The following is a 16,561-nucleotide window of genomic DNA, read 5'->3' on the forward strand; positions in this document are numbered from 1 at the left end:
TAATAATAATGGTATAAGCAAGTACTTGAGGTACATTACAAGAGATGCCATTGCTTAGGGGGTTCATGTTCCATATCAAGTTTACCTGTATTACTATACCCAGCTGTCATGTGAACCCTTTATATGCTCTTTGAACTACAGTAGATTCTACAGGAAACTCTGGTTTATTTGGCTTTATACAGTAGTCACAGGTGAGGCCCGGACTGCTTTAGGTACAACACTGGATTCTAGTACTGCATAGTTTTGGGGCAGAAGTATATAGACAAATCACCATGAAAAGCATCCTTCTAGTTACCAGCAGCTTCACTAGAAACTCATATATAGGGCAGCTCTGGCAGACCCGTTTTTGGAAACGTTTCCAAATACAGGGTCAAAGCCAGTTATGCGGTCTGAAAGCAGCATAAGAGGATCAGTTAATGGATCAGTGTACAGGCACTCCATAGACGTCAGGATAACACAGTGAGCAAGAGCTCACATTCACAGTACACGATGCACTGTATCAGATCCACAATCCTCACATATTACACAGGTGTAATCACAGGAGCATCATCACTGTCATAGAGAAGGAAGACCAGGCTGCATGCGGGTGCTGTACTCACCCCCTGCCATCAGCTGCTCAGAGTCGCTTGTGCAGCTACATGATCGGGTGCTAATAAGAGCAAGTATAACTCTATTCTGCTCCTAATTTTATGCTATAGAATGAAAATCGATGTGTATGTTGCATGGTTGCCACTTATGTCACCGTGAAGACTTTGCATTGCCAGATAGACAATTCAAGCACGTCTCATTGGCTAATATGATTGCAGAACAAAGTTGCACAGTGCACCAATGTTAGTGAATAGCTATATACTTCTCATTTATCTCACCCTCACCTGTTTGATTTTTTTGGGAATGTCCTTGCTCTTTTACATACACGCTGCTAGACGCTGTCCAGGGTAACCCTGTAGCCCTCCTATCAGCTGCACCAGATTCGCCGAGAGACCCATTAACCTATCACCTTGATCTACATCACCTAAAAGGGTTCTTTATGTGAAATGTATCCTGGATCGTCAATGCAAACATCTTACCACACGTATTTATGATATATAGGAAAATGGTCAAGGAATACAATCATCTCCACTCTCCTTATATATACACAAACAGTTGCAGTATGCGGTGCCAGTGTGTCTGTGGCATATAACATTCTAGTACTTTCCCTGAAATGAAGCACATTTATTTCCTGCCCACCAATGGCGTCCATCATTTTTGTCCGATGAAATGTTCTCCGTTCCTTTCCATTATTTGCACAATAGATACACAGAAATGTAGAAAATCCCCCTTAAATGTCTCATAGGCAGTGATGGTGAATTAATCACGTTATTAGGACAAGCAGATGCCCCTTTGAAGGCTTGCTCGTTAAAAAAAAGTCAACATATTGGACCTAACAGAAACCCTGCATAGGTCCAATCAAGTTAAAAGCTGGAATGATTAAGGGATTACAGCATCTCCTCCTCCAGTTGCTACTAAAAGAGCATTTGCCATGTACTATGAGCAGCCCTGCTGGCCTGGCTGCCTCTGCCTGAATGCAGGTGTAAGGTCACGTGATCCGTGTTGATGACTTGTTTTAATTCATTTATTCTTTGGTGATTTTCTGCTTGTCAGTGAGATGAATAGATCCCATTATACATAGCACCAGACAAGATCTCCTTGTTCCACGGAGGCATCTAGAAATGACTGTGTACATGTGAGAATGCCTAATAAAACTTCTCCCATCCAAACTGTGTGTAAATTAATTTATAAAGCTGAAAGCTGATGATATTATCTATTTTGTATGGTGATGAGCAGAAGTGCAAGGATTTCCAAAAACACAAACAATAATTGCATGTTTTCCAGGAAGACAGTAAATGCCATAATGAAATGTTTTCTGCTAAGTACATTTTTAAACAGGATTGAGTTCAGGCAGAGGGCTGTGTGCTAAGCCAAGCAGTGTGTGTCTCCCTATTGCAGCATGCAGTGTTATGCTACCCATACACTTGCGCGATTGCATTCGATGCAAAATCGGGTTCCATTTCCCTTGAAGCTCACCTTGCGATAAATCGCATCGAAAATGCTTTTTTTTGGCGTACAGTTTTGCATATAATCAAGCGATTTATCGAATGCCCCTTGCGATAAAAAAATCGTGCAGGGTCGCATGATCGAATGCTGTAAAAAACACACTAGATTTTCGAACAGATCTGTGCACAGTGGGTGGAAGAGGCGTAGCCAGGTAGTGACCAGAAATCATCCGGAATTGAAAGTCGCATTTAGAAAAATCGAATGCCCACAAAACAGCAATCGACCGCATGTACAATTAGATGAATATTATGTGCAGAACATAAGATCATGAGGCGCGAGATTCGACCGTCGTGTCCACACATCTGGTCGAATGGTACACAAAATGTGCATAGATTCAATCGATTTATCGAACAGATGTGGTCAAAATCGAATGATTGCATGCAATATCTCACAAGTGTATGGGCAGCATTACACATACTGCCACGCTACCTTTTGGCAAGTTTCAAGCATTGTGAGACTGCAATGGAAGGAAGTGGGTATTTATGTGGCTGTTTATGTCTTTGACATCGTTATATATTGTACGTCATCCTTGTAATGAAGATAATATCAAGCCAAGGTCCTTTTATCGGTTATAGTATAGATGATGGACAATGTCAAGGTCAACATTCACTAGGTCGACCACTAATGGTCGACAGTGACTAGGTCGACACGAAAAAAGGATCGACATACCTTAGGTCAACACTGCCAAAAGGTCGAAAGCTTATGGTCGACATAGGCAAGGTCAACAATCAAAAGGTCGACATGAGTTGTGCATGAGCTTTGGAGTCTATGTAATCGACATTGACACCGAATATATGTACCGTGTGCCCTTGCAAGACTCACTATGGTTTGGGGACGGTGCCTATCTGCACTCGTCACACTGTTATATTCCCACTCTATGCCCACTTGGATAGTAAAGTGTGGAAAAAACACCTTTTACAAAAAAACACCTTTTAACTGTCAACTTTGCCTATGTTGACCATAAGCTTGTGGGGAAGATGTGCGCCAACAATCTGAGCAATTTAGATTGCTCAGATCACTCAGCACACAGCAGCGATGTTTGCTGAGCGATCTATCAGGGCCAGTGTTCTCCGGTGAGAACACTGGCTATCTGACTAGTTTTATCATGCATGCATGATCTACATTGGCCGGTGATAGTGATGCGTGGGGCCACGCATCACTATCGCTATGTCCCCTACACACAGAGGGATTGGGTAATTTCCTAAGCTATCTAGTCAAATTAAGTCAGATTGCTTAGAAAATGACACAATATTGCTATGTGTGTAGGCCCCAATGAGCCTGATTTGGCGTTGGCAGCAAACAAGGTTCCTGGAGCAAACCATGCTGGAATGCAAGGGGTGCAAATGCATTTATTGTTTTGCACGCAGGGACAATACTGGCCACTTCATCACAAATATTGCGCAGTTGTGTTTTGACAATGAAATGTAGAAATAAGGATGGACACACACGTTCCCAACTATGAATATCTCTTCTCATTTTAAACCTGCACCACCTGCAGTGCATTATGGTTCTGCCAAAGTGCAAACTACTCCATTTTTTTTAAATTTTATTTAGCTCATGCTATGGATTTGCTCCTTCTCTGATTCAGGCCGTGTGACTATAGTAGCAGCAGGGGCTCAGCATCACGCTAGCACTAGGAATTAATCACTGAGCCATGTAAATTATTTCCTTTTTAATCCATCTGTATTTGGCTTGTTTCTGGATAACAGGATTCAGGATAACCCCAACCCCCATAAATGTGCTTATTTTAATACTAATTCTAAGGCCAGTGCTGTGTTTCTGGCATACTGTATGTACTAAAAAGGCATTCACAATTGCTATGGCTACTGACAAGCATCTATGCATCTTTGTACAGGTCTGCATGTCTTTGTAATTGTATTATTATTTAATTATTCTATTGAAGATGAGATGTTGCCCATAGCAACCAATCAGATTCTTTCTATTATTTTCTAGAATAGGGGTGGGCAATAGACGGCCCTCCAGTTGTTTATGAACTATATATCCCAGAATGCCTTGCATCAGTTTCAGCATTACCAAATAGCAAAGCTAAGGCAAGGCATGCTGCATACCTGCCAACTTTTTGAATGGGGAGATCGGGACTCCTGCGCGGCGAAGCTGCGCGCTCCTGAAAAGGGGTGTGGCCTTTAAAAAGGTGGCGTGGCCTCGCGGGATGAAGCGTCCTCCGGCCACACACCCGTTTTCCGCCACTCTGCGGTGCTGCATGCACACAGCGTCTATTCTTGCCAGGCTGGGGGGATTACCAACTGCCCCCCCCACCGCGGGACAATGGCGGCCCCGGGCGGGACGCGGGAACATCCCCGAATACCAGGACGTTCCCGTGGTAAGCGGGACAGTTGGGAGGTATGCATGCTGGGATGTGTAGTGATGAAGGACCGCTTATTACCCACCCCTGTTCTATAAGGTACTAAATAAATAAGAAGTAGAATCTGATTTGTTGCTATGGCAACATCCCATCTTCATTAGAACACCCATCTTAAGGCCCTCATACACGTTGCGATGAAAAGCCTGCAATGCAACGCGATGCGATGTGCGTTCCCGCAAGCATCGCACAGTACAAAAAGTATGTGCTGCACATACTTTTTGTACTGCCCTTGGATCACAACGCACGCAAATCGCATGCAAAACGCATGCAAAATGCATGCGTTGTGATGCTATCTGCCCGGTAACGCATTGCATTGCACGCTGTTATCACAACGTGTATGGGCACCGGTACTCTTTACCTAGAACGGCGCCCACGATTGAAATCGCGGGCGTCGGGGGTAAAAATCGCGGTGATCGCGGTAATCGCGGGCATCGCGGGTAAATCGGGATGGCCGCGATGCCCGCGATGACCGCGATCACCGCGATTTTCCCATAGGGAACAATGTTAAAACGGCAGATTGACCGCGATTTTACTGTTAAATGCCTCAATGGACCCGATTTGGGGCCAAATAGGCCAAATTAACCCTTAAATGTCCCCCCAAATTTTTAACGCCACCCCACGATCCATGCCAACCCGAAGCGTGGCGAGCGCAGCGAGCCCGCGAGGGGCGGCGGTATGCGTCCTCCGACCTTTTCATGCCCTACTATCCACTAGGGCGTGGTGTGAGAATATAATAGTGTGGCGAGCGTAGCGAGCCACCGAGCCCGAAGCGTGGCGAGCGCAGCGAGCCCCGCGAGGGGACGCGGATACCTTCACAGGTAGACGCGTCCCCTCGCGGGCTTCACAGGTGTCCGCGTCGCCACGGACACCTGTGAAGCCCGCGAGGGGACGCGCATAACTGTGAAGGTATCCGCGTCCCCTCGCGGGGCTCGCTGCGCTCGCCACGCTTCGGGCTCGGTGGCTCGCTGCGCTCGCCACACTATTATATTCTCACACCACGCCGTAGTGGATAGTAGGGCATGAAAAGGTCGGAGGACGCGTACCGCCGCCCCTCGCGGGCTCGCTGCGCTCGCCACGCTTCGGGTTGGCGTGGATCGTGGGGTGGCGTTAAAAATTTGGGGGGACATTTAAGGGTTAATGGGCTCTGTGGCCCATTTAACATTGATTCCTATGGCCAAATCGGGTGGATTGAGCCATTTAACAGTAAAATCGGGTCCATCGCGCCTTTTAACATTGATTCCTATGGGAAATCGGGAGCATCGCGTCGCGGGCATCGCGGGTACATATATGGCCGGCCGCGACGCGACCGACACGATTTCCATGTTTAACATTGGTTTCAATGGGAAATCGCGGGCATCGCATCGCGTCGGTCGCGTCGCGGCCACACATAAATGTACCCGCGATGCCCGCGACGGGCGCCGTACTAGGTAAAGAGTACCTGGGCACCTTTAGTAAATTTACCCCTCTGCCTGTAGTCCGCGTGTCAGGGTTGCCTACTTTCTGGCTGCCCACTCCGGGAGATTCAGCCAGTTCAGTGAGGCAGCGTGGGAGGGTCCGCCGATGGGACGGGAAAGGAGAGGGATGGGGCTGGGGCCTCCATCTGACATCATGTTTGGGGGCAGGCTCCCTCTCCTGAGGCCGCTCCCACTCTCCGTGTTGCACTGCTGCTACATGTCAAAGCTGCAGCCAGCGCTACCACGACACAGAGACACACGGTGGCTGGCATTTAATAGGACTGCCGCAATGTTATAATGTGCTACATCATGACATTGCGCTTATAGAACCCGCCCCCGGCACTTCCTGACTTGCACATGCGCAATCACAGTTTATTGCCGTGCAGCTAAAAACTGGGAAGATCCGGTGTATTCCCGGGAGACTGGGAGAAATACTCAAAAAGCAGGAGACTGCTGCTAAATGCGGGATGGTAGGCAACCCTGCAGTGCATGTTATGAGTTTGAAAAAACTCAGGAGCCCGAGGTGTGCTCCCCACCACCAGTGCTGTGCCTAAACACGTGCAAAGGGGGCCATGCGATCGAATGGGTCCGTCTCCTAGGAGACAGGGCCCCGTTTTTTCCCCTAACCCCTCTCAACCATAAGGCCGAAGAGGGGAAAATAGGGAACGGTGGGTCCTCTTCGCCGAAGCTTAGAGAGACCCTCATTCCTCAACCCCCGGAAGGGTTAGGACGGTGGGTCCTCCGCACCCGAAGGTTTGGAGAGACCCTCAGTAGACTTCCCTCCGCCTTGCGGCTCGGGGTCGTCCTCGGGGGGCACGAAGCTCTCCCCAAAAGGCGAGAGCTTCGGCACATTGGGGAAATGGAAGGCCCGACGTGACAAACTACAAAAAAACAAGGAACGTGAAAAGTGACAAACGTGAGAGGGGAAGAGAAATAAATAATAAAGGACCCTAGCCAGAAGGCCAGGGTGGGGGTGTGAAAAATTGTCCTACCTCATCCAAAAGGACGAGGTAAGGACGTGAAGCGTCGCCTGAAGGGAAAGTGCGCAGTGCAAGTGCTTACTAGTGCATGGTGATTTTGGGATCACCAGTGCATGTTCGGCACCCCCGAGTTTCCCCGGGGGCACAGTGCAGCCTCAGACTCCAAGCAACCGACCGATCAGCGTCCGACCAAGGTTTCTCTGTTTCTCGTAGGGCATTTTCCAGCCCCTGGCATGGGAATGGGTACTCCACTGGGCTTTTCGACCAACTCCCTTAGGGGCTGCGACCCCCTCGGAAGAGCAATCTACTCAGTCTCAGTGTTTCTCCGATCCCAAGGTTAAGGTACTAAGCTGGGCCTTTTGCGGTCTCCCCATCAGAGGCTACGAACCTCTGGAACAGGAGCCATCTACTCAGTCCCAGCCTTTCTCCGCTCCTTGGGAATGGATACTAGACTGAGCCTTTCGCTGTCTCATCCTTCGGGGGCTACGAACCCCGTCAAGAGAGTCAAATTACTAGGCCCAGTGTTTCTCCCCCCTCTTACCTCTTACCAGTGGATTTACGGAAACAACACCTCCTACCAAAGGCAGAGGTGAAGGTACTCAGCCAGACTTTTCACCACTCCCAGGCAAAAAAGAGGGGTCCCACACCCTCCGCCCATCAGAGCAGCTACTCAGTCCAGCCTTTCTCTATTCTCTGCCAGAGGCCAGTCCATACCCACTGATAAGAACAGATACTACACTTGATCTTAGCCAAAAGGCAGAGAAGCGATGTTATACACCACCACAATTGCCAATCCCACATTACAAGTCACAAGGGGGCACAAGTGGCAGATGCCAGAAAACCTACATATTAAAATGCTTGCTGCTTTTTTTTGTAGGCATGAACAGTGCACATTTAAGGATGCTACACTACATAAACCAATATATAGCAGCATGAGAACCAATGTGTATGAGACCAATACCAAGAAGTGACGAGGAAGGTGGGTAGACTTTGATAAAATATGGCAACAAGCAGTGAGCTGCATTGACATTCAAGGAAAGGTGTGACAATGCAAACTATGCTGCTCTTCAAGAATTTATATTTTGTTTTATTGGGGGGGCACAGGGGGGAGTTTTAATCGGCAAACGCATACATACTTGACAATACTAGCAGCGATGGAGTAGGGGCAGGGGTCATGCTACATTTTGCAACAGTGCCCTTGCTTTCGATATCCTCTATCATCTTGCATGGACAGATGATATACACTAGTGACTAGAAAATATGAAGATTTTGGTGTTCCTACTCATCAGAATTGGCATTATCATTTATATTATCGTTAACTGTATATTCAGCTTTAGGATACCTTGAGGGCCGAATTTGGGAACCACATATTTATACAATATACATAATAGCACAAGCTCAGAGAAACCTGCGTCAGTGCAATGTCATGTCTAATAGTCAAAGTGCCCAGGTCAGTTTTTAAATGTCAGGCTTATCTGCTACAGAACACAGGAGAGACCGTATGCCAATGCCAACTGTTTTCAAAGTGGAGTGCCCACAAAATGCATCTCTGGCTCCACTTGAGAACTGCTTACGGCACACTTGTGTGGTTGATTTAGAGCAGGCCTGGCCAAGCTGTGGGTCTCCAGCTGTTGTGAAACTACACATCCCAGCATGCCTTGCCATACTTTTAGCATTCTCTAAAACAAAATTGTAGCAAGACATGCTGGGACTTGTAGTTTCACAACGTCTGGAGAGCCACAGGTTGGCCGGGCCTGAGCATCAGGGTATGCGGTTTCAAAGCAGTTTTCAAATGTATAGTGCAAATGTATAGAGCAACGCTCTGCCACAGCGTCTGCGGTATGGATGTAAATCATCCATACCGCAGACGCTGTGGCAGAGCGTCGTACTGAGCTAACAACAGTAACAAGCTACGGTGTGGAGGCGGCTCTTGCTGGAATATAGGGATGCGGTAATCTATTAGAATGAACTTAGGTCTACAGTCATTAGGTCGACCCCACTAGGTCGACTGGCAGGAAGGTCGACCTGACTTAAGGTCGACATGGGCCAATGTCGACATGACTTAAGGTCGAATTTGCATAAAGGTCGACATGAGGAAGGTCGACTGGTCATAAGGTCGACATGGGGTTTTTTACTGTTTTTTGAGCCGACATGTGCCGACAGGCGGTATTTCATGCCCTACCATCCACTAGGGTGTGGAGGAGGTTATTAAATCTGTGGCGAGCGAAGCGAGCCACCGTGCCCGAAGCATTGTGAGCGAAGCGAGCGATGCGAGGGTCCGATTCTCATTGCCAACTGTGTCCATGTCGACTGTGTCAACATTCGGATAAAAAAACAGTGAAAAACCCATGTCGACATTATGACCAGTCGACCTTCCTCATGTCGACCTTTATGCAAATTCGACCTTAAGTCATGTCGACCTTAGCCAATGTTGACCTTAAGTCATGTCGACCTTCCTGCCAGTGGACCTAGTGGGGTCGACATAATGACTGTAGACCATTCTGACAGATGTACCGATTCCGGAATATCACAGCTGGCTGGATCCACACAGAGGTTCAGCCGTGAGGTACGGACGGAGCGGGCGCTGCTGCGCACTATACATTTGAAGACTGCTTTGAAACCGCATACCCAGCAGAGTGGTAAGAGATACCTGTGCCTACAGTGCCTTATACTGTCACTCTGCAGAAAAGCAGACAAATGCTTCTAAATTAACGGGTGTCCACATTACACATTTGCTACAGAGACATTGTGGTGTTGCCCTATATCTTACAGTGTGTACACTTGTTATACAATTGGATGCTGTATGGTCCAAAGGAAACCGAACCCACAGCTTTAATTAGCTGGACTTGAACTGGTCTATTAAATATCATCCTAATCAAATCTAAAGGATATAAGGCTTATTGTGTTTATGCTCACACATCCAGTGTTTATGAATTTATTTTAACTAACGTAATGTCATTTTACACATTAAATATAAAATGAAGCTAATGAGCACAAGATGTTTTTAACATACAAGAGTTGTAGTAAACGGAGTACAGTCAAAGGAGGGAAAGGTTACAAGTGGAGTACCCCAGGGATCTGTACTTGGACCGGTGCTTTTTAATATCTTTATTGGTGATATTGCAAATGGAATTGAGGGTAAAATGTGCCTTTTTGCAGATGACACAAAGTTATGCAACAGGGTAGACACACCAGGAGGGGTAAAAGAAATGATTGAGGATCTAGGTAGATTAGAGAAATGGCCAAGAGAATGGCAACTACAGTTTAATGCCAAAAAATGCAAAATCATGCACTTGGGTCTCAGAAATCCAAAGACTCAATATAGTATAAATGGCACTATAATGGAAACTTCTGAGGAAGAGAGGGATCTAGGTGTCACTATTTCAGGGGACTTAAAAGCAGGTAGGCAATGTAACAAAGCAATGAAGAAGGCAAGTCAGATGCTTGGTTGCATAGGGAGAGGTATCAGCAGTAGAAAGAAAGAAGTAATAATGCCACTGTATAGGTCATTGGTACGACCTCACCTAGAGTATTGTGTTCAGTTCTGGAGGCCATATCTCCAGAAGGATATAAATACATTAGAGACTGTACAAAGAAGAGCAACTAAAATGGTGCATGGCCTACATCACAAAACGTACCAGGAAAGACTAAAAGATCTTAATATGTATACTTTTGGAGCAGAGAAGGGAAAGGGGGGACATGATAGAAACCTTCAAATATATCAAGGGTATTAACAAGGTACAGGTGGGAGACATTCTTCACAGGAAGAGGAGCAACAGAACACGAGGACATGCACTGAAACTAGAGGGAGGAAGAATCAGGGGAAATGTGAGGAAGAATTACTTCACAGAAAGAGTAGTAGATAAGTGGTATAGCCTACCATCAGAGGTGGTAGACGCAAATACAGTAGTACAATTTAAACATGCTTGGAATAAGCATATTGATATCCTTACAAAAAATAAGGATCAAATATGGTTTGAGGTAACATGTTTAAAAAAAGGGGCAGACTAGATGGGCCAATTGGTTCTTATCTGCCGTCTAATTCTATGTTTCTATGTTACAATACGGAGCTCCACATAAAGTGGCTTTCTTGTTGAATGAGAACTGAATAAAAGTATATATTACCATCTGATGTTTATCTGGTATTTTTGGTGTATACACCAGATAGGGGTGATGATGGAGTCCCAAATAAAGTTCCCTTGCTGGGATATAGGTTTTCTCCCTATTAGGCGTCTTCTCCTTTAAACTGGAAAAATTAGGAATATTGCGAGAATCCCATATAGTTGTAATCCAACCAGATCAGGAGGTTGTGGGCGTCAGTGGGAGTAGGGACATCACTTCATGGCAGATGGACAGTGGTCATTCAAATAGCTCAACGCGTTTCCCAGGATGTTTACTGTCCGGCTTCCTCAGGAGCTTCATGTTATATTTAATGTGTTTTATATGATTATATTTATGTGTATAATAATAAATTGTTTAACTTTCTGAGAAACTGTCTGGTCTATATATTTGTTCAGCCAGCGCTGGCACACCCTTTTTCTTCTACCACTATAATTATTTGGGCTTGACAACCCAGTGCCAGCTGCTGTTGATAGCGCACCACCCAACCTATCTTTTTCGCTTGTAATGTCATTTTAGGTGTATGTTATTTGTTTTGTTTTTTAATAAATTGTATATTCATCTTGTCCACCTTTGATCACCCCATGTTTTCTTTTCGTTCTGGTTTTACTTGTGGCAGATGATCACATCTGGAGTCACTGGGGTTGTTGGATAGGTGAGCAGGGGTCAGCTGATCGCAGGTGTCATGGCATTGCCCATGTCCGGTAATGTTTGTAAACAACGCCTGGTGACATGTAGCCATGTAGCGACAGTAGACATGTAGGACACAGGAACATCATGCCAAACAACGCCAGTGGCCACTCTGTGGCGCAGAGTGCACGAGCCGGTCGGTAAGTGACATGCATGAGCAGTGCGATTACCTCAGCCACCGCGATTCCTGACAGTAAACTATTATGACACTCACAGAAGGCCACCAGAAACCTATGTTATCCTAATGGTCTAGCTTTCCCTGGTAGCAGCAGTGTTAAAACATGATTCATTAAAGTCTTAAGCCCCATATATACTAGAAAATGTTAGCTGCAGTCGATATAGGGAACAATATCAGCTGCGGGTGGCCAATATTATGTGTACACACTGAACGATTTCGGTAAGCGATATCGTTCAGTGATGTCATCGGGACCCACTGAACATGCAGGTTGTTGGCTTTATAGTCAAATTGACCTGCATGTTCAGAAGAGGGCAGGAGTTGTTAATGATGCGCAGGTGTGCGCATCATTAAGGATACTGAGTGTACACACTAGAAGATATAGCCCTTTCTGAGCGATTTATTTTATTACTTAATCTAGTGTGTATGGGTCTTTACTCCTGCTTTGTCTGTTCCAGCAGCTCATTAGTACAGGAAAAAATCCCCATACACACTAGAGGATATTGTGAATAATATCGCTCATAAAGGAGTTTCTTAGCGATATCATTCACAATATTGTCTAGTGTGTACACTTAATCAGGGCTGCCGTTAGAAATGTTGGGGCCCGGGACTGATTTCTAGTCCAGGCCACAGCCAGCACTCCACCCTCAGCCAACGCCCGCCACGATGATTGATGTTTTCTTAACATTCAGGTCAATTTGGCTATACAGGTTGAGTATCCCGTATCCAAAATGCTCGGGACCAGGAGAATTTTGGATAACGGATTATTCCGTATTTCGGAATATTTTAATATTTCAATGATGTATTTTGAAGTATCTTGCATTTATGCTGTATAAACACATAATATACACACAAATATATTTTATTACCACATAAAATACACACAAATATATTTTATTTGTTCAAAAAACAAGGTTTCAAAACGTGAAACAAAATGTGTGTACTATCTCAGCACTGAATTTGAATGCCAAGCAATCATTTTCTTGTACATATATAGTGCCAGTTACATATCATGTCCTCAGTGATGCTGTTACAAATGTCCCCAGTGAGTTTTTAGCAAAAAAAAAAAATTTTTTCACTTTCTGGAATGTCCGTATTTCGGAATAATTCGGATAACGGATATTCGGATACGGGATACTCGACCTGTATAGCCAAACGACCTGCCTGTTCATCAGGTCCTAGTGACATCACTGAAAAATATCACGTTCAGTGTGTAGATGCAATATTGGGCCCCCATTATTTGGTGTATATGGGTCTAAACTCTTAAGCAGGGGCGTAACTAAAACTTTTGTGAGTCCCATAGCAAAATCTTGATGTCTGTTGTCGCTACAACATTCTTTTGGAGACAGGAGTGTACGAGACGAAGAGTGTGCTGGGGAGAGGAGATAGAGTGGGTCAGGAAGAGAGAGGGCTTTTCTGGAAAAAGAGGGAAAAAGAGAGAGAGAGTGGGTTGTAGGGAGACAGAAATGGGAGAGAAGGAGAGAGAAGGAATCAGAGAGACAGAGAGAGAGGGAGGGGTGGGAGCAGGAGTGAGTGTCAGGGTGGAAAGGAAAAAAGAAAGAGAGGGGGGGAGAGAGAGAGAGAGAGAGAGAGAGAGAGAGAGAGAGAGAGAGAGAGAAGGAGAGTATCAGGGATAGAGATAGAGACCCAGTGCCAGAGACTGTATCAGGGAGAGACAGGGAAAGTATGTGAGGAGAGAGATAGTCAGAGATAGACAGTATCATGGAGAGAAAGTGTCAGAAAGCAGTAAAGAGAAAATTGTGTGTGTCAGGGAGATAGAGAGGAGGAGAGAAGTGAGGGGGAGCGAGCAGGAGAAACTCTACCAGGAGAGGAAGTTCAGACGGGCATAGACAGATGGATAGACTGGACAGACAGAGCATCATATTAGAGCATAGATGGACAGACAGATGGATGGGGTGGAGCATAGATGGCCAAACAGATGGACAGAGTACCATTTGGGTGCATAGACAGATAGAGGGACAGATAGGGCATAAATGGACAGGGGTACATAGGTGGAAAATATATATATCCAGGGCCATATTGGGAACTTAAAGTGCCCTGGAAAAAAACTCTGAAAATGTAAGTAAGAACAAATAAAATATAGGAGTGGTCCAGCAAAAACACCGGTGGGATGGCACTTAGGAGAAAAAGGGAGAGGTTATTGCACAAGGAGGGGAGAAAGCAGGGAGGCTGAAACATACAAAGGCACAAAGGGGAGATAGGGAAAGGATGGAGGTGCATCACTGCACACATATGTGCTGAGCAATATTTTGCCTATTCTTATAGGTGATCTTTGCAGGATAGACAGTGCATGCACTGTCTATCTGAGCCGGACCGTGCATTGTCATCACTATAGGGTGTCACACAGAGCGATCTGTGCTTACTTTTTAAGTGATCCAGATTGCATAGAAAACAGCACAAAATCGCTATGTGTGTGCCCCTTTAGCCCAAATCTAGCACAAAAATTATATAGGACACTCCAGCTAGAAATATCTGAAAATATTCAGTTCCTTTTTATTATCTAGACATTGCACACTTTTTAGAGCTCAGTACTAAGAGCCATATTCATCCCTCATCACTATATTACAAAAAAAAATCTATATCATGTTGGAGATTAGAATATTCATTACAGAAGATGAAGACACATCTTCAGATAATACTGCTTTATTCCATTATTTAGATAAGGTTTAGCATTGAAAGCTAGTCACTTATATACTAAAATGACAAACCGAAATAATTCTTGATGCTATGGACCAGTGGGACTCATTCCTTAATGTTGTATAAGAATGATATATACAGTACGAAGAAGTGTAGTTCAGCAATAGCTTGGCTGACACCTGTTATATGCAGACAGGGCTGCCACTATGAACTTTGGGGCCCAGGACTGATTTCTAGACCCCCTCACTTACCTCCCGTCATTTGGGGTGGAGCGGAGCGAAGCGCAGACCCCCCCCCCTTCCACTGCACTGTCCCCGCTGACTGCCAATTAACATATGGCGCCAACTTGTAAGACAATTGGGACTCGCCACCCGGCAGCCGATCAGAGTGGCTGCTGGTATGCAAGCTCTGATTGGCTCACAAGACGGTGCTTAATTTTAAATGGCTGCCAGTGCCTGAGGGTGAAGGAGAAGCCTGTGCTGAGTGCTCCGGGAGCAATGGGCTGTAGCAGTGGCAGCTCAATGGATGTAGTCGACGGGTTCAGTGGGCGGAATAAGTGGCCTGGGCCCTTCACTCTCTGTCAGAGTGTCCGGGCCCGGGACAGCAGTGCCCGCAGCATCCCCTTGATGGTGGTCCTGTATGCATTCCATGTGGTCTAACCAACCGCATAATATCGGCTGAAAATGTCCCTCCAAAAATGGCCACTGCCTAGGAGTTGACAGATGCTAGAGGGCCTTCTTTACCTGTAGTGTTTGTCAGGGAAGTGCAGTGTGTACAGTGCCATGATTCCAGGCACGCTGGTGTACTGGTAAGCATAAAACCACTAGTGATGAGTATGAAACCTCTTTCAAGAAGCATGAAACCCATAGCAATGAGCATGAAACCACAAGCACGAAATCCCTGGCACCAGAAATGTTTTTTGGCAGGTGGGGCGCAAAACTTCTAGTTATGCCACTTTTACAAGTTCTGTGGTGGATGAAAATCAGGTGAAATGCAGGCATGAAGTTAGGAACAGGGGCGTAACTCCCAGAAGCAATGGAGTCACCTGCCTCCAGGCTCCAAGCCCTGGAGGGGCACGTGCATGTACAGCAGCACCTGTGTGACTGCTGCTCTTCCAATGGAGCTCTGTGACGGACCCGCTGCATAGTTTATTGTCTCTGTCCCACAAGCCCTGGTCACACCTTCAATAGGGGACAGGACCACTCCTGTCTGGTACCACTCAGCCTTCTCTGCAGCAAAAAATGGTGCACCACTACTGCTGCTGGACTGTTATATTGGACTCACCAGTGAATGCTTATGATGAATTCTGCAGACAGGAGAAAGCGCTATGGGGAGGGGTCACCAAACTCCAAATTTCCTCCGGGGGCGACTGGGATGAACTTACTATTCGCCACTGATTAGAATAGAATCTATATTCCCTTCATGAAAAGAACCTGAATGTGACAGGTGAGGGCAAACTTTCTTTCATGCCGTTAAATCATTTTTATCATTTTTATTTGTATTTCTTCAGTCTAGGTTTATTGTAGATTATCTTCTTTTATTTAGCTGCATTGTACCTTTGTGGGATCTCTTTTCTTGCCACACTTAGAGCCAGATGGTTTGCTTTGCTATGCTTGCCAAAAGTTACTTTTCCCAATAGAGGATGATGTGTACCCAGTGCATGATGGGAAAGGTCACTTCGGTAAAGGGGATCTAGGTGTTACCTTGATGTCAGCCAGCCACAGAACCTGCGTAATACATTAAGGCCATATTTAATTGTCATATAGCACCCAACCTCCCAGCGACAGGAGATGGCGGGAACATATGCAATTGTTTTTTGCTTTTGTACTAATCTCATTAAGGCCGGGTTTAGCTAATGGGCGCACCGTGAATAGTCCTGTTTCAGCCTTTAAATGGGTAACTTTTCAGACACTTAAGCTCGTCACGAGGGTGCAAATTCTGGCACCAATAACAAGATGCGCTTGAATGGAGCTACATTTGAATAGATCCGTTGAGCTCACTCTATTGG

The 16,561-nt window shown here is 45.8% G+C and overlaps 1 protein-coding gene and 1 pseudogene across 2 annotated transcripts in view; one reads left to right on the top strand and one right to left on the bottom strand.

Moving 5' to 3' along the window:
• Positions 1-7,544: 7,544 nt before the first annotated feature.
• On the bottom strand, positions 7,545-7,680 carry LOC146076279 (U2 spliceosomal RNA; annotated as a pseudogene).
• Positions 7,681-7,786: 106 nt separating this feature from the next.
• Positions 7,787-16,561, top strand: part of LOC146075202 (uncharacterized) — a 93,934-nt gene continuing 85,159 nt past the window's right edge. For both annotated transcript variants that reach the window (XM_083184185.1, XM_083184184.1), the window contains exon 1: positions 7,787-7,890. In XM_083184185.1, the coding sequence (XP_083040311.1) occupies positions 7,854-7,890 (37 nt within the window). In that variant the 5' untranslated portion in view covers positions 7,787-7,853. The remainder of the gene's footprint in view (positions 7,891-16,561) is intronic.

Source organism: Crinia signifera, chromosome 4 (genome assembly GCF_055691185.1).
Source record: "Crinia signifera chromosome 4, ASM5569118v1, whole genome shotgun sequence".
Classification (NCBI taxonomy): Eukaryota; Metazoa; Chordata; class Amphibia; order Anura; family Myobatrachidae; genus Crinia; species Crinia signifera.